Raw genomic sequence first — 23,274 nt, forward strand, 5'->3', positions numbered from 1 at the left:
TGGCTGGGAAAATGCCACTGCCTTTTCTGAAGTTGGATTGCCAATTTACCATTCAGGTGAGAAGCTAAGTGAGTAAGGAACTGGGAGGAACAGGGTCTACTGGTTGCTAGTCTTCAGGACCTGTCAAGAAGACATATTTCCTACTGCAGCCCTGAGTCTCATCCTCTCAGCCCACCTCAAAATTTCAGCTATGGATGAAATGCCTGGCACACTGGCATGGCCATCATTTCCAGAACACTCTGGCAGCTTCTGCCTCAAGTGCAGGTGGAGTCGGCTTTTCTGCCTCAGGCCAGGGCTCCCTCAGATGTAGGCATGGATACAACTAAAATATCTCAGTCTGCTTTCACAAGCAGCCCAATGCCCCCAGGGGCAATTTTTAACCAGGGGGGAATGGGGATCAGTGAACAATATCCCAGTCTACCTTCCTTTGACAAGACAACTCTTCAGTCATTTCAGTGTGGCTCCTCAGAGAAATTCCAGTAGAACTGAAACTCAGATATCCACAGAGTGACCAGCTGTCTCCCTCCTTCTACTGGCTTTTCTCCTTCCCAGTCTCACTTTCCTACTCTCATTCCAACTTCCCAAGACCACCTCCCAAACTACTGGAACCCAAGCCAAGTCTCATTCTCTGATTTGGAGAATCCACACTGAGACCCCGACCACACCAAAGTTTTCTCAGAGTCCCATAGGATCCTGTACAGAATCAAAGCCTTTGTTACACTGCACTGTGGCTGTAGAGCTCCATGGTCTTCCAAGGCCAAGATCAAGTGGAATCCTGTAATCCCAGGTGCCCTGGCACATAGATGGCACTCAGTAACTATCAGTTGAGTGGATACCAGCAATACATCTGCTGCCTGTGCCCTGGAGGGCCAGGAGGCAAACCTTTGTCTTTGTAAGAATTCAGGGAATTTAAAAAAAAAAAAAAAAGAATTCAGGGAATTCTTTTCTGTTTTAGAAAAGCTTAAAAAATGAAACTAAGACAGAGACATTAGCAGCAGGGGGAAAGATATTTTAAGAAGATTCATCTTCTATTATGTCCACCAATGCCTGGTCCCACAAAACATACCCCAGGTTTGCCCACCTTTTTGCTTGCCTCCTCAGAAATAACCCACCTTCATTCACCTCTGACCGTCTATCCCCATAAGACACCTACAGCCTTTCCTTCTCCTCCCTCCTTATCTCCTCTTTCTCTTATGATTTTTATGCTCTGTACTTCCATCAAGGAATCACAACAAAGGACTAGATCAAAGAAATTATAACAAGTAAAAGCTGATTTGCTGCTGCTTTCTCTTAAATCTCTTTCTCCCATCAGGCCTTGAAGCCAGAGGTGGCAAATAAGCCTCCTGTGGGTCAAGGGTGGTTGGAAGATATGTTTCTGGGGAGTCTATACACTGTTCTAAAGTTGCCAATATTTAAAACTCATTATAGGGAACAGAAAAAAAATTCACATTTCAAGCTATTCTTGAAAAGTTAAAGATCTGATGACATGAGAGCATAGTGGAGGGTAGGGTTAGCTGCTTCCTAGACAAGGGATCTGCAGCCCCTATGTACTGTAGTCCCCAGCATTGCCATTTGCCTCTGATTCTGAGGCCCCTGTCCATTTTAGTTTGCCATTTCTAATCATGATACACAAAGTTTAATGTGGTCTTTCTTGTTACCTGCCTGGTCCTAAGGGGGGGTATATTTGAGTTTGCTGTTCCATATTTAAACACTTAGAAAAAACACGTCCCAACTGCTATTTATGTTTCTTATATGTTTAAGTGCCTCTGGCAAAAGGTTAGAGCTTCCTACTCTCATGCTATTATGCCATTATTTGGAATCCCATCTTGATGATGATGATGATGATGATGATGATGATGATGATATACTGATACTTAGGTAATGGATAGCAGTCACTCATGGCACATATGCCTGCCTAATCCTACAGATGCTATTTTGTTTTTTAAAGAAGTCATTAACACAGAATGATTCAGAAGACATGAAGACTAAATGCATTAAAAACAGAAAGAAGAGGCTACCAGGAGGCATGTCTCAGATATGCTTGCATTGCCCTTGCTCTTTTGAAGGGAATAGCAGAGTGGACTGGTAGGCAAAAGAAAGAAATCTTTCCCATCCACACCTTAGATTCCAATTCTCACAAGAATGCAGACTTCTTCATCTTACCACTGACGCTATAAAGTCAAGCTCAAGAACCATTTTCATCTTAACTCTGAGCAAGGGGAGAACTTTGAGTGCACCACATGAATTAGCATGCTTAGGCACACTAAAAGGACACTGACAGTTTGCATCAAGTTTATAGATCCATAAAGTCACAGTAAATACCAGACTCCCACAAAGTTAGAAGTTAGTAACAAAAACGAAAAGGCAACAAGAAGAATAATTACCATAATGTCTCAGAGCTCAAAGACAGAACTTAAATGGCTATGAGACATACCACTTACTGAACGACCACCATTCTTCCAACATTTAATCAGTCACTAAACAAATAACTATCTGTGGGCAAGAAACTAGGAATGAAATGATCATCAGGACAGACACAGGTACCACTTTTGTGAAGCTTATGGTCTAGCAAGAGTCATTAAGCACAGAGTTACAATTATTTTGTTAAGTACAAGTGTAAGGATGGCATGAAAGAGAAGTCAAGACATAGGAACAGGTACCAGGATACCTAACCTAGGAATAAGGACCTCTCTGAAGAAAATAACACTCAAGCTAAGGCATAAAGGTTGAGTGTGGGAGTTGCCCAGGCAAAGAGTCTGTCCTTCATTATTGAGCGCTTCTCATGTGCCCTGCTACCATATCAGGCATTGGGGTTAGAGAAATGAATTATCAAGTGCCTTTCCTCAAATAACTCAAGTCTATTGGGGTAAATAGGCTTCTATCTAATCTGCTGCTAGAAAATGATGGGGTCTCTTCATTACCATGTAACAAATTAGTCATTTAAAAAATGTTCTGATACTCAGAGGAATTCAACCAAAATCTTCCTAATTGCAAAATGTTCTAAGTGCAGAGAATTTTTCAAATAATTTTAAAAAGCAGATGACACTGAGAAACTGTCCAATCCTGTGGAGCACCTGGGGCTTCCCCAGAATTACAAGGTGTGTTGTCTGGGGATATATGCAAGCCCCAGAAGGAAATATGCAGCAGGGACAGAGCAACCCAATCATCCAAAAGAAAGGTTACATGAGGGACTGAATAAAGGAGAGTGAGGCTGGGTGTTAAACCTTGAACTGTAAAAAAAATTGTTTTGTGGTTAATAATGTTAACAATAATAGTTATGTTAATGAGAACATTGTTAAAGATAACCAAGCATACTGGCAAATCTTATGTGTACTTAAGAAATTCAACTCTGTAGGTAAGTACTGCTACTGTCCCCATTTTATGAATGAGAAAACTAGAGATTAGAGAAGACCAGAAAAATGGCTATTAATGGTCATATGGCAGAACAAAAACCTGACAATGAAAGTCCACAAAGCATGAGAGCTGCTGAGTAAAACGACACATTCTTTTGATTAAAAAAAAAAAATAGAGTGACTGGACTCACTGAACAAGGGGCTTGGGCTCTAATGGCCATAAAATGATAAAAGATAACTTGGTGCTAGGCCTGTGTGAAGTGGGTAACTGGTACTGAGACTCCTCCACATAAAGTTACAGACTTAACAGGGTTACACCTTTGGTGAAAGAGACAATAGATGGAAATCTACCCACTGGGATAGGAAGACCACAAAGAAGTCTAACAATGTCTCCTAGGCTTTGAGTGAGGAAAAAACTTTGGCTGTGTGGAGAATTTATATTCATGGCTCTTCCATCACAAGTCTTTGGGGTTCTAATATACATGAACCAAGTTGTCCAAGAAGCCCCAAGGTGAGAATTTAACATTAAAAATTATCCTAAGCAATTGATATCTTCTAGGGCACCTGGGAGAAACAAATGAAAGGATATAGCCTTAACCTGAACCATTCCCAAGTCCTGTAAACAAAGCTTTTCTGAAAATTAGTCCACAATCCAAAATTACAATACAAAAGTAAAAAGATCCACTACAAATCAAACTCAGTAGTCATGTATACAATAGGAAAGACCACCAACACCTTCAACTAATAGAACAAGCAGATGAAGACTATAGAATGTTTAAATTGATTGAAGACATAGAGAAAGAATAAAAACATAATAAAAAATCAAGACACTATCAACAAAGACCAGTCATATGGAGGAAAACAAAAAACCCTCTAGAAAATAAAAATAAAATCATTGAAAACAAAATCTTGTCCAATTGGCTACTAGCAGATAAGCACACCTTAAGGGAGACTTAGTGAGTAAGAGGACAAAGCTGTGAAAATGTAAAATAAGAGATAAAGAGAAGAAAAATATCAAAGAGGCCAGTAGATAAAGAAGAATAAATGAGAAATTCCAACATATATCTGGTAAGAGTTCCAGGAGTGAATAAAGGAGATAAAGGAAACACTATTTTTTTTTTAAGATTTATTTATTTGAGAGAAAGAGAGAGAGAATTTGTACATGAAGCCAGGGAGGGGCAGAGAGAGAAGGAGAGAGAAACTCAAGCAGACTCCAAGCTATATGGGACTTGATCTCATGATCATGAGATCACGCTGAGCCAAAAACAAGAGTCAGATGCTTAACTGGACTGTACCACTAAGGCACTCCAATAAAGCAGATACTATTCAAAGATTATTCAAATTCAGATTCAGGAAACAGCAAATCCTAAGCACAGTCAGCAAAACTAAGTTCTTATCAAATGCATTGTGCTTTTCCAGGACACCAAAGACAATGGGCAGCTCTAGCAACCAAACAGAAGCAAAGGCAGGATGCCTGAGGAGGAACACAAATCATGAGTCTCAATGGCATCACTAGAAGCTAACCCAAAGGCCTTTTAGCTTGAAAGTATAAACAGAAAATAGAATTTCAGCTTATTTATGAGTATGGCCAAAATAAAAATATTTGTAGATACAAAAGAGAGTATTAGCCTCTGAAAATTTTATCACTGAAATAACTATGAAAGGATGTACTTTCAAAAGGAGATGGAACCTAGAAGTAAGGAATTGGGGATATGAAGAAAGAGAAAACAGAAGAACTGCGGGGCACCTGGCTGCCTCAGTCAGTGGAGCATGTGACTCTTGATCTCAGGCTTGTGAATTCAAGCCCCACGTTGAACAAAAGAAAACAAAAGAACTGGTCAACATCTTGATAAATCTGAATAAATATTCATTGACTCCATAAAATCATGATGCTGACTAATGCTGGCAGGACTACAGTGGGTATTTGGAGTTAAAGCATCTAGGTCCTCATGTTATTAAGAATAAGCATATGGATCAACATCAACTATGGATTGGTTTAGACTTGATGTCCACTATGTGTGTTCAATTTTTGAGGAAATCCATAAGGCAGAGAGTGAGAACTACATTGAGCAGTGGTAGCTATTCAGAAAATAAATGGATAAACCAGGAAAAGGAGAATAGGGAATAATGAGGAGAGAGAAGTAACCAGTGGAGTGCAAAAAGAGGGAATAAAAAAGACTTAATCCAATAGAATATAGGAACAGACCTTTTTCAAGTATTAAAAAAATCAGGGCAAATAATAGAAAATAAGTAGGTAGAAATAAACCTAAAATTATCAATAAATACAAGTAGGCTAGACATACCAATCAAAAGACAAATATGTCAGATTGGATTTTTTTTTAGATTGGATATTTTTTAATTACAAGATACCCACCTAAAATTTAAAGACACTAAAAGTTTAAAATTATATAGTACTTATGCACAAAAGCCCCAGGTAGAGTTATATTAATATCAAACAATTTTGTAAGTAAAAGCATTAAGGATTAAGGAAGGTTCTCATATAATACTAAGGGCACAATTCATCAGGAACAAATAACAACTGCAACATTTTACTCACCTTACGAACATAATCCAAAATGTACTTAAAGCAAAGAAAGTGACATATCTACAAGGAGAAATAGATAAATCTCCAAACTTTTTTTCAGTGATTATGTAGACAAAATTAGGAAAGATACAGATCTAAACAACACAATTAACAAGGTTGATCTGATGAACGTCATAGAGACTCATGAAGCTTGAACATGTAGAGAACATAACACTTTCAAACACATAAGCATCTGTTAGAAAAACTGACCACTTTAGTTGGTCCCAAAGCAAGTTTCAACAAATTCCAAAGAATCAGTAGAATACAGACCACAATGCAAAAAAAAAAGAAAAAAATGAGAGATCAGTAACTAAGTGATTCCCTAAATGCATATATATTTGGGAATTTAAACTTATACTTTTGATTACCATAAGAGGAATAGCAGGTATTACTTACTCTCAAAGGATAAATAATTCTGAAAACAGAAAATATTTAGAACTAAATGAAAATGAAAATACCATATTGCAAACCCTGTCGGGAGGAACTCCAGAAATCATTTAAAGTATGTTTTATAGGTACAAATGCTTCTAATAGAAAAGCAGATTTAACATTAATGAGTTGAGCACTAGTCTTGAGAAGGTAGAAAAAGAGCAGAATAAATCCAAAGCTTATGGAAGGAATGAAGTAATAAAATTAAAGCAGTCAATGAAATACCAAACAAACTTACCACAGAGAGGTTTGGCAAACACAAAATGTCCTTTGTAAAGCCAACAACGCAATAACAACTGGGGAGGCAAAGTAATGCGCTGGTACAGTGCGTGGGCTCTGGAGGGGACGGTCTGGTTTGAGCTGCCACTCTGCCACTTCCCAGTTGCATGGCTGTGGGACGTGACTTGTGGCTGGGTTGATGGAGTTATAGCCTGAAGCCTGAACTACCCACCACACCCCGGTGCCCACGCACTAATTGGTTATCCTTACCACAGGACTTCCAAGTTGTATACTCCAGTGGGAGTATCTTTCTCCCATAAAGAAACTGGGTATTAATGCCCCCATTTAACGGATGGAAAAACTGAGGTTTGGAGAATTTATGTAAGTCTCCCTCAAGTCATGTAACATAAGGCATTGGAGCCGATTCAAGACCAGATCTTTCTGACTCCAGTTTGCCCTCCTAACCACTATGTTCATCTATAAGAGAAGAGGAATACATCCATGGGCCATTCAGCATAGCCATGCTCTGGAAAGAAACTTACTATATATATATATATATATATCTCCAACCTCACGGACAATGTCTTTTTAAAGTAAAAAGTGAAAGAGAAGAGGCAAATGCCTTTTGCTCATGTATAGAAATTCCTGCTCTTATTAATGGTAACTCAGCAGTTAAGAGCATGGGCTTTGGAATTAGAAATAATAAGGATAGCTGCGATATTTATTAAACACTGTGTGCCAAGCATAATACTGAGCTCCTTCCATCTTCACAACATCCCTTTCCACAAGTTCTGTTATTAACCTATAGTACAGATTAAGAAACTCAGGGGCAGAGAAGTTAACTTCACGCAGCTCTAAATTGATTCCAACCCAGCCCACCTAACATGGGAGCTTACGTTTTTATCCATACTGCACACCTAGAGCCCAGCTTCCTCATCCACTGATTGGAGGTGATAATACCCCCACCCAGAACCGTGAAAAAGAACTGAGACACGTAGGGAAAGCCACCAGGACAGTATAGGCTGGTGATAACAGCCTATACTTGCAAAGACACAGGCCTAAAAGGATGTTAGCAGTCCTGATTACTCCAGAATAACTGAATGCATAAAACCCACAAAAAGAAGTCTTTCCTTCCAGTTCATCTCACAAATCTTCAAGAGGACAGATCATCTGTGCTCTATGTGAAAGCTTATTTTCAAAATCAAAATCATAGCATTTCCCATTTTATAAAGATTTAAAGAAAAGTATTTAAAAGAATCTGACAAATAAAACTGTAGAGAAGTGGGGGATAAAGGCTTACAGCACCCAACGCACTAAGTCTAGCCTTCAACTTAATTTTCCAGAATTCTTGAAATATCAGTGATGGCAGCATAAAAGACCAATTAATCATGTTGTTTGTTCTCTGTGTGTGAGTCACTGTTGCCATCTACAGTTAAAGATGGGGCGTGCAATGCTGCCAAATAGCTAATTCTAAAAGCAGTCCTAGAGAAGGTGATGCTCAGAAAACATGCTTCCTCACTGAGTCCAGAAAAGGAAAATGCTACCTGCAGAAGCAGCTCTTTCTCAACCACTTCTTCTGTCTTGCTGATGAGACGCTTCTGCAGGGTGTGAATCTTCTGTATCAGCTCAAAGGTACTGGGGTCACTGGCCTGTTCAGAGGCAACAAAGTAAAGCAGCTGAGATATCACCAGTTCAAAACACTGAAGTTTCTATGTAAAATAATTATTGTCTTATTAAAGTGTATTGCAAACCTGCAGACCCCATACAGAGAGAATTAGGACCAAAAAAAAAAAGCATAATAGATTGCAATGGCCATCAAAAAAGAAATGAAGTTTGGCTAATAGCTTACCTACTGGCTCTAGTTAGCCAATAAGTGGAAAATGAATATGTTTGTTCCATCAGGGAAAACAATGATTATACTAATAATAACAATAATGAGAGCTACTATGCATTATACCTAATTCTTTGCCACCATCCAGACACAATGCTAAGTGCTTTTCGTACAACATCAAATTTTAGGCACACGAGTTCCTTTAAGACAGTATTAGTCTTCCCCTTTTACAGAGAAGACAACCGTGGGTCAGAGGATTAAGTTGTCCACCCACACTGGTAAGGGTCAGAGCTGGATTCAAGCCCAGATGTGCCTGGCTCGAAAGCCTGCAGTTCTTCATTACTATGCTCTGAGGCTTTTCCTCCTATGCCCTCTGTTTCCGAATGAATGAGACAGGCTTCCCTAATTTATTCAAACTCAGGATTCTCCTTTGGTAATTGCCAACAAGAAGATTCATTATAGCCTATGATGAAGAAGGTTTCTAGGATGTGGACTTCTGCTAATAATGGGCAACAAAACACGACCATGGCATTTAGCTCTCAAACGGGGTTATCAATCCGGAAAGCTTTGAGGCACTTTCAATAACTATCTATGTACAATTCAAACAAACGCTACAGTTATAAATTGATAATCTGTCCTCTCGACTTTGAGCCAACGTTCTGCTTTCAACTGTACTGACATTTTGAATTAATCTAGCAGCTAAATATTTTCATCTGCTTCCCTGAAATTTTCTAATTTTTAAATAGAAATTGACATGGAATTGGAAACTGTAAAGATTTGCTTGAAAACACATGGAATAAATGAATGAGACAGTAAATGAATTTTAAGTCTTCAGCTCTACTTCCCCAGACACATCCATATTATTGTTAGTTGACACCACTCTTGGCATTTAAAGAGGAATAAATGAGGGTCAACATCAAGGGAAGAAAACATTCCACTGACTGTGACTTTGCTTAAAAATACTAAGCAGTGCCAACTGATATCCATATACTGGGAGTATATCTGGCGCACATTCATCTGGCAAGACTGGATGTTGTTAAAATTCAAGCCTCATGTTTACATAACAATTTATAATGCATTACCCTTAATGTTTTCTTCATTAAAAGGAAAAAATAGGAATGAAAACCAAAACTGACCTGGCTGGTTGTACTTTCTTATGTCATATACGTCTATCCTCCCAAACCCTAATTGTTAGTGTGGTCAAAGCCCCTCCTGGCACCCACATGGCTGGCTACAGCTCTGAGAGATGGCCATCTGTTTTTTTCTTGAATAAGCAGGGCTTGTCTTTACCTGTTATCTGCAGGGCTGATGGTAATATCTATCAGGAAGTCATAAAATAAAATATGAGGTTTGTTATCCATCACCTACCAGTGAGACTTTGGCAGTGTCCCCAGATCCTAAGAGAAAGGGTTTGGCTAACGCAATGCTAGTCCAAAAAAAAAAAAAAAAAAAGAGCTAGTTGACAAGAGCCTTGTTTCCTGCTGCAACATAAAGAATGCAAAGACAAACTGAAAGAAGGTATAGATGCTGGTGGCCAATGTGGCTGAAGACGATCAGCAACAGAGACAGGCAGCCTGAGGATAATTGGTTGACCAAAAACTTCTCAACAGGAAAAATGTCTATTGGTGAAGTCAGTTCACAACTTCCCCTGGGTCTTCTTTAAACAGAACGGATCTTGTCCAAGACTTTTTAAACAAAACCCAAGTAAACCATCTGGTTTGGGAACAACCCAATTTACCTTTGATATAGACAATTTGCATAGTATTAAATAAAACCAAGCTCCTTCCTGTGCATTAGAGAGGGGACAGTGTAGGGTAGGAGAATGGATCTGAGGAGGAGAGGAAGGCTCCGCCAGGCATTACCTCAAGCTTCCTCCACCTGTGCACATTCATGGGGTTCTCCAGTTCCTCCTCCAGGGCTCGACATCGTGTCCTCTCCTTCAAGAATTCTCTTTGCATGTGGAAAAGCTCCTGCCTGAATATAAGACAAACTGTCTTTTGCTAAGAAATTCTCCACCCATTGTCTATAGCCATACCACCCTGAATGCACCCGATCTTGTCTGATCTTGGAAGCTAAGCAGGGTTGGGCCTGGTTAGTACTTGGATGGGAGAAATTCTCCACCCATTTGAAAAGCATGTCTTTATGTGGCTATAGACATACAGCATCTTATATAAAAAGTTGGCATCAGGGAGACTTCTGTGAACACAAACCAGCTTCCAACCTGGGCCAGACATAGATATTATCAATCCTTAAAGTGCACAAACTTCAGCATTAGCTTGAATGAAAGTACCAGAACTTCAGAACCATGATTCCAAAAGCCCGAGGAATTTACAAGTCAATGGAAAGAACAGGGAGGAAGTGAATTATAAGAATTTCAATATACTCTAAATATCTCTATATAAAGAACAATCTATCTTTTATGTTTTACCACAAAATATGGCACCTGACTGCAGGACATTGAAGCTCTTGTGGTAACTTGACAACAATTAGGGCAGTGCATTGCACCCTGACTTCACATTGGAATCACCTGGGGGGGAGCTGTGTGACCTACCTTTGCCTGGACCCAATCCCCACAGAGATTCCACTTTAATTGGTCAAGCATGTCACTTGGGCTTTATAGGTTGTAAAGTCCTCCTGGTAATTCTAATGTGCAGCCAGGATTGAGAAAAATCAAGTTAGAAGTGATATTTGCTGTTCCACCACTACACAGATGGCTGCAAAAGTCCTGAAGAACTAGCTCTGGCTCAAAACTACTTCTCCAATCTGCAGGAATTTCTAGCAAATAGGCACCGTGCTAGAGCCATTCGCAGTGCTCTGTGAGCTGGCTGCCACCCTATGGAACAAGCTGCTTTGTTGAGGGGTGGAGAAGAGGCAAACACTCACATTGACATGGGCAATAAGGATATTATTATCTGTCCTCGTCTGCTGTGGGTGTGCAGATTACTAATACCAAGCCATCTCTTTTACTTAATTGCTTCATTTAAACCAATAATACAACTTCCCCTCATTAGCAAGACAAACCATTAGAATTAACTGCATGATGTTCACTCAACAGGGAGCTCAGCACAAGCTGCTTAGAATTAAAAGCATATTTTTAACACTTCAATCTTCTAGAGTATCGTCAGAAGAGGAGGGTCGGAGTATTAGCTACTGCTACTGACAGCTTATTTTGTTCAAGACTCTGCTCGGCACATTGTGTTTGTTTTCATGTTTAATTTTAACTACAAGTTTAAGAGAAGTTAAGGGATTTGCCCAAGGTCACACAGCTTGTGGGTGGCAAGGCTGAGATTGGAATTCATACCTGCCTGCCTCCAATATCTTTAGTAAGTTATCTTTCCATTGAAAAGAAAAAATAAAATCTATTATCTACAAGCCAGCGATACTGACTAGGAATGGGTAGAACTTGGTCCTTTGTGTATATAATAAAAATAACTCATGGCTGGCAAGTTTAGTGATGATCTTCGAGATCATTAGAATGAATCTGTTTGTCTTCAAAATGTCAATGGTGGCATCTCTGGATAGTAAACTTATGCGTGATTATTTAAGCTCCTCTTTACATTTTTTCTCCATTTGCCATGTTTTCTACAATGAGTTTGTACTACTTTCATCATCTGAAAAACGAGTGACTCTAAAAAAATAAAAAGTATTGATCCATCTTTGATAATGACAACTTCCCTTGCTATTCCTGAATATATTCACTGCACCTAAATATCAAAACTATCTTCTAATTCAATTTATTTAAAAAGCTGATGCAAACCGTGTCCTTGTCCCAAGGTGGTCAAGGATACTGTTCATCTACAAATCCATGGGGAATAAGGTTAGATACAGAGACAACACCAGGCCTCTTATTTGGTTTCCTGCAATTGCCTATATAAAACATGGTGATGTTTTCCCAAAGGGGAAGTAGATCTTGTATAATGCAAGATTTAAAGCAAGAGAAGGCGCACTAAGCTAAAGTGAAAGCTGCAGAAGATAAATCAAGAGTGAGATATAAAATTTGGCCACCTTCTAAGGAAACAGAGTTTTCAAATAGTGATTAAATTTTTCCCTTCTTTTCATTCTGTGTATAATTCCAAGAAAAAGATGTGCAAATGTTACCAGGATTAAATTTAAATATTGCTGCTCCATCGCTTACATGCTGCCTTCTTAAATTCTAAAGAGCTCATGGGGGAAATGATTTTCTGAATTGTAACTAGGTTGGGTCTGTGATTTGTCTTGAAATTTCTTTTTTAAAATCCAGAATACAAGGACGCCTGGGTGGCTCAGTGATTGAGCACTTGCCTTCCACTCAGAGCCTGATCCTGGAGTCCCAGGATTGAGTCCCACATTGGGCTCCCTGCATGGAGTTTGCTTCTCCCTCTGCCTATGTTTCTGCCTGTGTGTGTGTGTGTGTGTGTGTGTGTGTGTGTGTCTCATGAATAAATAGATAAAATATTTTTTAAAAAACCAAATAAAATAAAATCCAGAATACAGGGATCCTTGGGTGGCTCAGCAGTTTAGCACCTGACTTCGGCCCACATCGGGCTTCCTGCATGGATCCTGCTTCTGCCTCTGCCTATGTCTCTGCCTCTCTCTCTCTCTCTCTTTCTCTCTCTCTATGTGTGTGTGTCTCGTGAATGAATAAATAAATACAATCTTTTTTAAAAATAATAAGTAAAATAAAATCCATAAGACATTTATAAAAAATCTTTTTGCACTCACTTATATTCCCTTGAGAGGAAACTAGTCCATTTTGTGTGTGTGACATAGAATGGGTACAAGGTAGATTCTAAATTACGGAAAAGTTGTTCTCATTATTTGCTAATAATTCCATCATATAAAACGTTAATTTATACAACTTGATAAAGACTTTCCATGACCAACAAGTAATGAACATAAGGTCATTTCAGAAGCTCCTCATAGACCATAGTGCCCTCACCTCTGAAGGGCTTCCTATTACCTGAGTTCATCAACATTAGCCACACTCCTGGCAAGAATTCCCTTTTCTCGGCGAAGTTTCTTAATCTCGAGTTTGAGAATTCTCATGTCCTCCACCCTCTGGTTGTACTGGCTCTCGCCTTTATTCAACACAGATTGTTGGATCTTGATCTTCTCATAGAGCAAAGCCAATTCGTCATTGCGCCGAACAAGCTGAGACCCAAGGATATCTCTCTCGTTGATGACCTAGAAAAATAGGGAAAGGCATGGTCATCAGGGAACAAAAAGTCTCACTTTTCATTATGGCAGCCTCTTTCATTCTGTCAAAGATTTCTCAAAGGCCTATGTGTGCCAGGCATCCAGTGGGCAATATCCTGCTACACGGTCAACACTGAGCTCCTCCCATATATTTGCTGTCCCGTTGGAAAGAGAAAGAGTACGACAAATTATCCATCATCATCATCATCATCATCATCCACTATTTCTTGGCCCATGGGTGTTTGGGGTGTTTGATTTTTTCCCAATCCATTATTTTATTGTTTAAATTTGAATGACTCTATGGTGGGCTAGCTCTTGCCAGTTTCCACCACTCCTTACTGTCTTACACTGGCCAATTTGTCTTTTTTTCAACCTGCCAAATCTCTGAAAGCATTTAAGTTTCTAATCCCCTAATTATACCTTTGAGTTTCTAACTCCAGAATTATGTAATTATTAGTTGCAATTACATGTGAGCAGTTAGTCTTGTATTAGAATGTAAGCTCCCTGAGGACAGGGACCTTACTTTCCTGTTGGCCAGTGCATCCCCCGGTGCCTCGGGGATAGTAAGTGCTCAATATGACTTGAATAGTGAGTGAATGTTTCATAATTAATCAACAGAAGATGGCTTTCTATTACTGTTCTTCCAATAGATTGAATGCAAGAGCTTAGAGGAGAATGAGGATTCATGAAAAGTTGAATCAAACAGTTATGTCTGCTGATGAGGTTTGCAGGTCCAATGAGGAGATATTCCTACCTGGTCTAATTCCTTCTTCTGTCTCAGCCTCTCCCCATCAGCCTCAGCAATGATTCGCAGGAGTTTTCTCTCTTCCGCTTCCTGCTTTTCAATGAAGTGTTTGGTCTCCAGAGCTTGTTGTCTTAGTTTCTGCAGCTTGGCCTGACAAAGAGTGAAAGATACAGACAATTTTTGCTCTAGGGCAGTAGGACCTGGGTCTTCATGGCCCAGATTTAGAGGTACAGTTGTTCTTATATTCTCCTCTGATGTTTCATTTAACCTGGCTTGATCACTCTCACAAGCAAAACAAGCTCCACACACATACATGCACACACACAAGCCTGTAAAGAAACAGCAGTGCATGTTGGTGGGAATGTGAGCTGCTGCAGCCACTCTGGAAAACTGTGTGGAGGTTCCTCAAAGAGTTAAAAATAGATCTGCCCTACGACCCAGCAGTTGCGCTGCTGGGGATTTACCCCAAAGATACAGATGCAGTGAAACGCCGGGACACCTGCACCCCGATGTTTATAGCAACAATGTCCACAATAGCCAAACTGTGGAGGGAGCCTCGGTGTCCATCAAAAGAGGAATGGATAAAGAAGCTGTGGGTCTATGTATACAATGGAATATTACTCAGCCATTAGAAACGACAAATACCCACCATTTGCTTCGACGTGGATGGAACTGGAGGGTATTATGCTGAGTGAAGTAAGTCAGTCAGAGAAGGACAAACATTATATGGTCTCATTCATTTGGGGAATATAAAAAATGGTGAAAGGGAATAAAGGGGAAAGGATAAAAATGAGTGGGAAATATCAGAAAGGGAGACAGAACATGAGAGACTCCTAACTCTGGGAAACGAACTAGGGGTGGGGGAAGGGGAGGTGAGCGGGGGGTGGCAGTGACTGGGTGACGGGCACTGAGGGGGGCACTTGATGGGATGAGCACTGGGTGTTATTCTATATGTTGGCAAATTGAACACCAATAAAAAATAAATTCATAAAAAGAAAAGAAAAGAAAAAGCAGTGCACATTACCATGATCATGTTTATTCTATGAGTTGTGCCCTTGAGGGATTTCCATCACTTTTCTATATACGTGTAGCAGAGGTTTCATTGGTATTCAGCAGCTCTTCCCTTACCAGCTAAACAAGGTGAGGATTCACAAAGAATAGTGCCAAGGAGGATGTAGGGATGAAGATGGGGGAGGACCTTTGTACACACCAGCTCCCGTAATGGTCCTAACACCACCAGCACATCAACTACAAAGATAAAGCCTGTTGCAAGCAAAAATTAAATTAACAAAGATGGAGCCAACTATCTACCTTATAAAAGGTCTTGATGGAACAGCAGAGATGTCACAGTATAAAGAGATATATAGATCCTATTCCTAAGATGTTTCCAATCTAGATGAGAAAATAAGATATACAAGTATTATGTGAATATTAACAAGTCCAGGCAGTGATTTTTCAGTATCACGCAGTGAATTGATGCTATAGGAGGTCAAAGTACTATGGTTGTTAGGGAAGCTTTCTGGAGAGCTCAGATCTTGACTCTCTTGAGGTTATATGGAAATAGTAAGAGTCATGGGGACAGGGTACCATGAACTGGTCAGTTTCAGAAGGAAAATGCATCTCATTAAAGGACACATTCGTTCCAATTCTCAAGTGCTTGTGACCTAAATACCTCAGGCATAATACCAGGCATTTTGCAAGCTACTCTTATCCCTACTCTTATCTTATTTTATAAATGCAATGTGTAATTGACAAAGAAAAACAAATTAGCTTGCCCAAGGTCACACAGCTAGTACACAGCAGAGTTTATTCCAACCCAGATCTTTTGATTCCAAATCCTGTGCTCCCGAAGCTATCACTACCCAATTATTCCAAGCGAAATACAAAAAAGTAAGACCCGAAGGACTCATCATCCATTAGAAATGACAAATATAACCAACTACATCACAGTGGAAATGCTATCTACTGGGTGAAAAAGGACATGGGAGTACCCAGGAATTAGCTTCTAATTCCTGCCTGCCTAGGGATTAGAGGGAGGAACTAGTGAGAGCTTTGGCAACTGACAGATATTTCCTAAGTGGAGAGGCTTGTGTTGGGGGAAGGTGTTAAACATGCACCATGCATGCAACTGTAAAGTACCTGGTGTGTTCACCACACAGCCAAGCATCCAGTGTGGCTGGATTAGAGTGTTAGGTAGGGAATAGCAGGAGGTAAAACTGAGCCAGACTGGGAAGGGTTTTGTGTGCCACACACTGTACAGAGTATGCAATGGGGAGCCACTGAGGCATTCACACTAAAGGAAAGAAGAGTATGTCTTGAGAGGTCCTAGGCCCACATAGGAAGGACAGACCAGGTCAGCACAATAAGAAACAAATGAGAAGAAAGCTCTGATTTCACCCATGCCTGGAAACATAAGGGAGATGACAAAATGATATTAAGTCCCCAACTCTTAATGGCTAACAGGTTGGCAAATGACAGTAAAAAGGTAATACATTTTTCCTTCAAGGAAGCATTGGGACCTCCCTCCCCCACCCACCCAGAAAGTTCACCAAGAGATAGAAAACCTCATATTTGCAAGTGCCTGTGACCCAACCCAACTCTAGTTGAGTTGGACTCATGAAGACCAAGAACCATTAATTCCATACCTCAAGCTTTTGTTCCAACAATAGAAGATACAGCACACCTAGGATCAGACATGTAATGTCACAAACGAAATGTATCTGGCTAATGGGAAACCAAAGGGTTCTTTTGTGACATTTGGTTTGTTCACTCACAAAATATGTTTTGGTCCAGGGATAAGCAAAAGGAAATAAGTATTGAGAAAAGATCTTCTTAGTATTTACCACTTTGGGGGATTGCCTGTTGGGAAAGAGAGCAAAGAACCAGCATTTCTCTTTCTATCATCAGTTACGGTGACAATGAAGACAGCCATAAATACCTGTTTGGCTCATGTTTTCTTTAATAAAACTTTTATTTTCCCAGATGTGCAACATTCCCTTCCCTGTTCCTAAGTGCCAAAAGCTGATCAGAATCCATCAGCAGAACAAAATGAAACCCCTGTTATATTAAAATGCAATCAACGGTGTGTAAAAGTATCTGTCTGAAATGTAAAACCATTCACGCGTTTGGCATTGCTGTGTTTTTTTTTTTCATAATATATCAAAATTCTGAGTGGTCTCCTTATGTCATAAATTTATGGGCTGTAAACAAGATGTGGCATTAGACTATGGCAGCAAATGTTAACATCAACAAAATACCTTGAATCTAATGCATTTAGCAGCTATAAATCTGAGCTGTCTTACCCAGGAAAGATGGTAACTGCTATGTGCCCAAAAGCACATCAAGCAATGTTCTGGGTGGACCATTGGGTATCCACAATTCTCAAGGTGTTACCAGTGGTATGAAGTTGTAATACACTCACAGGACACACTTGTTAGTCACTGACTCCACAATTAGTTTTGTGGCAGGTGTTTACAGAACATATATCATCCTATTTGGCTGCAGGTATAAATCATATCTTAAAAATCAGACTCACAGGTGTTTCACCCATTTGCACATGATCCCAATATTCACTGCATTTCACAGAAACCATCCCTTTACATCTAAGACCTAAAGTTTTCCAGCCATGGGAATAATTAGGCTTTCCCTCTCTCTCCCATCCAGGTCATCCCAGTAAAAGGATAAGGTGTCCCGAAGCCAGTCACTAATGTGATGCTGGGCTCTGGACATAAAGAATCTGCTGCTGAATTATTCACCAGGAATCAAAGTGCTGTCAGAATGATGTGGGATGATTTGGAGGTGATGAGGCAGATCAGGGGCTTGTTAGGACACTCCAAATGAGATGGCTCCGTCAGCACTGATGAAACAAGGCTGGGACGGAATGGGCAGATGAACACACATGCAGCGATGTCTATGAGGACTATTGACATTCTGTCATAACCATAATGTGCTGACAATGTCTAGAATACTGAGGAGTCAGTAGGGCCGGGTAGCAACTGAGAAAGAAAAAGAAACATGAAAGGAGCAAGATGTTTCTTTTGAGGGGGATGAGTGAGGACAAAGATGATCTATTATGGACAACTGTTTGTCATCTTGGAGAAGTAAATTAGGTTGTCCTATCAAAAGGTGTCTCATGGTCTACCACACAGGGTGGGGGAATAGGGGTCTTGCCCTTCCATGAGGGATTGTGTGCCCACAAAGCTTTGTAGAACCCAATAATAATAAGCTAAATGTCTCTTGGAGCAAGGTTACTTGAAAATCTGCCCTTCCCTCCGGGGTTTTGGTTTGCAAACTTCAGATGCATGAAATCCAGAGACCTGTGTGAAACGTGATTCAAATATGAGGCTAAAAAAGTCAAGAGGCTGAAACTCAACATTTGAGCTGTCACATTTTTCTAAAGAATGTCAAACAGGCTTCATGATAGGCCAAAATTATCCAGTCGAAGCACCATTGCAAGTCACCCTTGGATAACCTCAAAGAATAAAGCAAGCGGACATCCTTTTTCTATTCCTCATTCTTACCTCAATGGGAAATGCTAGGGAGAAAAGTCATTGTGGCTTCACAATAAGTCCAAAGCAATCACCTTTCTATAATCGACGGCTCCAAGCTCTCCAGACCCTGGATTCCCCATTTAGAGCAGACTCTCCAGGGCAGAAATCTTTTATACTCATCTACCATGTTCACCCACTCCCAGCTCTGCTAGTCCTGGACCAAAAAACAGAGCCCTCTTGCCCTTTATTTTCTTTTATTATGTTGCTTATTTGGAGCTACACATGCATGATGATGGAGGACATCACTGAAACAAATATTAACCAAAGTCAAACTCTAGAGAATTAGGAATAATTGATCTGTTACCTAGGATATTGTTTTTTCTAAAGCAGAATTTGGTAGAAGGCAGTTAGTTCCACCTTGGACCCCATTATGGGGTAATAATCTTTTGAAAAGAACATTAGCTGGGGATGTAAGAGATGAGGATTGATGTCATCCTATAAAAAGAAAAATATGATGTACCAAATAGAGTTAAATGGAAGCCTTGCTAACAAAGGGTCCATGAGGCCCATGGGTGAAGCAATATTTATAAGATTCCTCTGATTCATTCAATGGTAAATAAATACATCCCACTACGGGCTTTGGGATGGAACAAGTTACCATCTGCAAAATTATTTTTACAAACAAAGAGAACAGGGGCAAAGATGCAGGCTATTTTCCAATTTAAAAAAATATATATTTATGTTTCTTCATATGGAAATTAATTTTAATGCAGAATTTTTTTATTCCTTTTTTATCATAAGCTAGAGTGGGGAGATGAAAGTCTCAGATAAATATCAATTATCACATCTTTTCTGTTGTATTTTGATCTTTCTTATACCAAATGTGCCTTGATTTCCTGTAGTAGTTTTATTTCCATGAAGACCTATCATTAAGTTGACAAAACCTATTAGGAAATTGAGAGTGCACATTTCAATCTATGGCATTTTGGAATCAAGGAAATTTGGTATTAAAGTGTCCAACACCAGCTGCACATTTTCAAGATAAGAACTATCTTTTAGGGATGCCTGGGTGGCTCAGCAGTTGAGCGTCGGCATTCAGCTCAGGGCGTGATCCTGGGGTTCCGGGATCAAGTCTCATATCGGGCTCCCTGAGAGAAGCCTGCTTCTCCCTCTGCCTATGTCTCTGCCTCCCTCTGTGTCTCTCATGGATAAATAAATAAAATCTTCACACAAAAAAAAGAATTATTTTTGAAAACTATTATGTGCAGAAACCAAGACACCAGGTCTCTCATTTGCTATAGATAGTTCCTCCAAGTGGCTCATAAACATGCATGAATATTCTGTATATACATTTTCAAGATGAAAGTAATACTTTCATACTCTAAGAAGTTCCTTTTTAATTCTTGGTCAAATGGATTAGAAGGGAAATCTATTGGATTAGATAGGAAAAGAAAAATACATTAGGTTTAGTGAATGTGTATAGTAAAACAACTTTGGTTCAAGGATTGAAATTATACCATTTGAAATAATGGTATAATTATTTGGTATGTATACTTGGAAAAAGTTTTTGTATTATCTTAGTAGACATACAACATGCTAAGTTCATAGATTTAAAAGGATTTGTCTTAGTAATAAATTTGAAGACAGAGGTGGTTCCCTGGAAGAGTGGCTAAGGATAGTGTGGGCAGAAAAGTCAGGTGCACATAAAGCAAACAACTATTAGGAGCAGAGGGACAAAAGGTCTTGCCAGCACCATCTTAGGAGGAGTTTGGAAGAGTGGGATGTGGGTGTTGGACTCAGGCTGTAAATGCAAAGGGACTATAGCAAGTCTGTAACCTCCAGGACTTCTTGGGCACTGCCCACCTGCTATGTTCTCTTCTGCTGATGTGATGGTAGCAGCACAGGTGAAGTAGGTACTTATGCATCTCCACTGGCCTCCTCCCCCTTCCACCTGGGAGCACTCCCCATAAGGAAGCCTGACCTAGAGGTAGTAGAGCTCATCCTCCTGGGTCCCTGGTTGCTGTCCCTGTCCCCTTTCCTTCAGTGAGCATGAAGCCTGCCGCGAGTGGGGCAAACAGACAGACTTCTTCTGGTCCATCACTTTTCTTCTAAGTTCTGTACCTTCAAAGTTTCCTTCTCCTTCTCTATCCGCTGCTGTTCCAGATGTAGCTTCACAAGTGCTGACTCTTTGGCTGAGATTTCTTCTTTCAGCTGATCTACCTGATGGGTCATAATCTTTAATTTTCTCTTCATCTCTGTTATTTCATCCTAACAAAATGAAAGAAGGAATCTTTGAAAGTGAATTAAATAGACATCACCATCTGTATAGAATTCAATACATATTCAATAGCTTTTAAAGGAGGTTCTCTCAAAACAATGGTCTGAACAATTACCACTGGGCTGTTCCTTTGTATCTTGTGCCCATCAACCAAGTACTTCATAGCATTAACTCTCAAAATATTCTCATGAGATATATACAAAGTATGCGTAATGACTATGCCATACACAACACACATACAACAAACACATACGTACAACACACAAAACACAACACACACACAACACACACTACATACTGCATGCAACACATACAACAAACACGCAACACATACAGCACACACAAAAACACAACACATGACAAACACACACACACAATATGCACATCTATTCCTCATTTTATAAGGAAGAAATTGGCCCCACAACAAACATTATAACTAAAAGATTACAAAGCAAAGATCTGCAATTAAATGACAAGAGCATGCTGCTCCCCTCTGAGTCATGATAGCTATTAGCAGCTCTAAAAATTAGAAACAGGAGAATGGCAATTCTACATAATAATTAAAAGCAGGACCATGATCTTCACATCCCATTGAGTTGTATCATTTCCACTTCAAACAACCTGATAATTCTGCACAAACTGATCTTCTCTTTCAGGTGAATTCCCTGAGATTTCTTGCTTGCCCTGTTCTAAATTCTGCCATCAGGAAAACAGAAACTGCTTTAAACCCAGATGGGGGGAGGAGTCAAATGTAAAGACATAAATATATTCTTTACCTGAGCCTCAATCAGATTTTTGCTATACAGATTCCTGTCTGATCTCACAGCTTCATAAAGGTTCTGTTGCTGTTTTAACTTAGTCTCTGATTCAGCGATTTTTTTCTTGTAGTCAAAAATCTGCATTTCACGGATTTTTATGTCTTCCATGTTCATGAGGAGCTGGAGAAGAAAGAAGTATATGAAAGGGTTAAAGACCCAATCTGTGGTTATCAATTTGGGACAAACAGATTTTGATCTAAGGGTAGCTGGTAGAAATGTTCACAGCTGGTAGAAAATCTGACTGAGGCTATAATCACTGCGGTACAACACAGAAATTCAGCCCAGCTGATTAGGGGCAAACATACATTTTATCACACTAGAGTTCTGCTCAAGCATGAAGGCTTAGCACAGTTATTTTGTGATCACAAGAAGAAAAATAAATAAATAAAGGAATTCTTTGAATTCTGAAAACCTCTCGGGAACACCCACCCACCAAAAAACAAAAGAAAAAGAAAAGGCACGGGTTTAAACAGATCTTCCCATGGAGCACTAAGAAAGATAAGAGATAACTTAGCTGTTTGGCCACACTCACAGCTTTATAAATTTAACCACCAGAAAGAAAAGTGGCCTTTGGACATCGATAGTAATCAAAACGCTGTCTTGCCAATGTCAAACTCGCTCCATCAGGGAAACTCAAAGGACTTCATAAAAATGCATTCTGTTGTGCTCAAAACATTTCTAGGCAAGATGAGATGTGAGAATAACTGCCTGTTTTTTGCAAGTATGAAAAACACAGGCACCGAATTCCACCGTGAGCCAATAACTTCTCAACAAGCAATCCATACCGTTGAAATTACATAATCATGACTCAGCTGCAGTGTCCACAGAAATTGATTTTTTAAAGACAAACTTTTTCGAAAATTCCTTAAGAAGAAAAACTTTAGCAAGGAGGACTGATTGAATCAATGGAATTATGGTCTGGACAAAAGCTAGAACATACAAAGAGAAAATTCTCCAGAGTTTTACTGCCTCACAGTGGCATTCCCTTAATTAATGATTACAGCTAAAGGAGATAAACAGCAATGTGACAGATAATAGAGGGCAGGGCATGTCCTTGCAGTCACATGGCCAGGGAAGTTTCCTCTGAAGAGGAGGCATTTTATCTAGAACCTAATGATCAAAAAGTACTTAGATTTTTGCCATGTTCATAGTCAGTGGGACTCAAGTGTGGGCTACCTCTGAGCAACATGCTCCCGAATCACTGCTATACATAAGCCTTTCGTTCCATCTGTGGAATTAGTATGCCAGAAAATACGTTCCAAGAAACTCTAAAGTTTTCCCATCAGAGGTAATGATGCCTAGTGTTTAATATATTTATCCTTTATATCTTTAAATAAACACCTTTCAAAGTT

At 39.6% G+C, this 23,274-nt stretch overlaps 1 protein-coding gene across 1 annotated transcript in view; it reads right to left on the reverse strand.

Annotated features, from left to right (window-relative positions):
* CFAP58 (cilia and flagella associated protein 58) overlaps positions 1–23,274 on the reverse strand; it is a 99,163-nt gene that overhangs the window by 41,250 nt on the left and 34,639 nt on the right. The window contains exons 10-15 of the mRNA XM_077877724.1: positions 21,881–22,042; positions 20,948–21,094; positions 14,346–14,486; positions 13,356–13,579; positions 10,279–10,390; positions 8,130–8,234 (exon numbers count right to left, since the gene is read on the reverse strand). Of these exons, the coding sequence (XP_077733850.1) occupies positions 8,130–8,234; positions 10,279–10,390; positions 13,356–13,579; positions 14,346–14,486; positions 20,948–21,094; positions 21,881–22,042 (891 nt within the window). The remainder of the gene's footprint in view (positions 1–8,129; positions 8,235–10,278; positions 10,391–13,355; positions 13,580–14,345; positions 14,487–20,947; positions 21,095–21,880; positions 22,043–23,274) is intronic.

This window comes from Canis aureus, chromosome 29, assembly GCF_053574225.1.
Source record: "Canis aureus isolate CA01 chromosome 29, VMU_Caureus_v.1.0, whole genome shotgun sequence".
Taxonomy (NCBI): domain Eukaryota; kingdom Metazoa; phylum Chordata; class Mammalia; order Carnivora; family Canidae; genus Canis; species Canis aureus.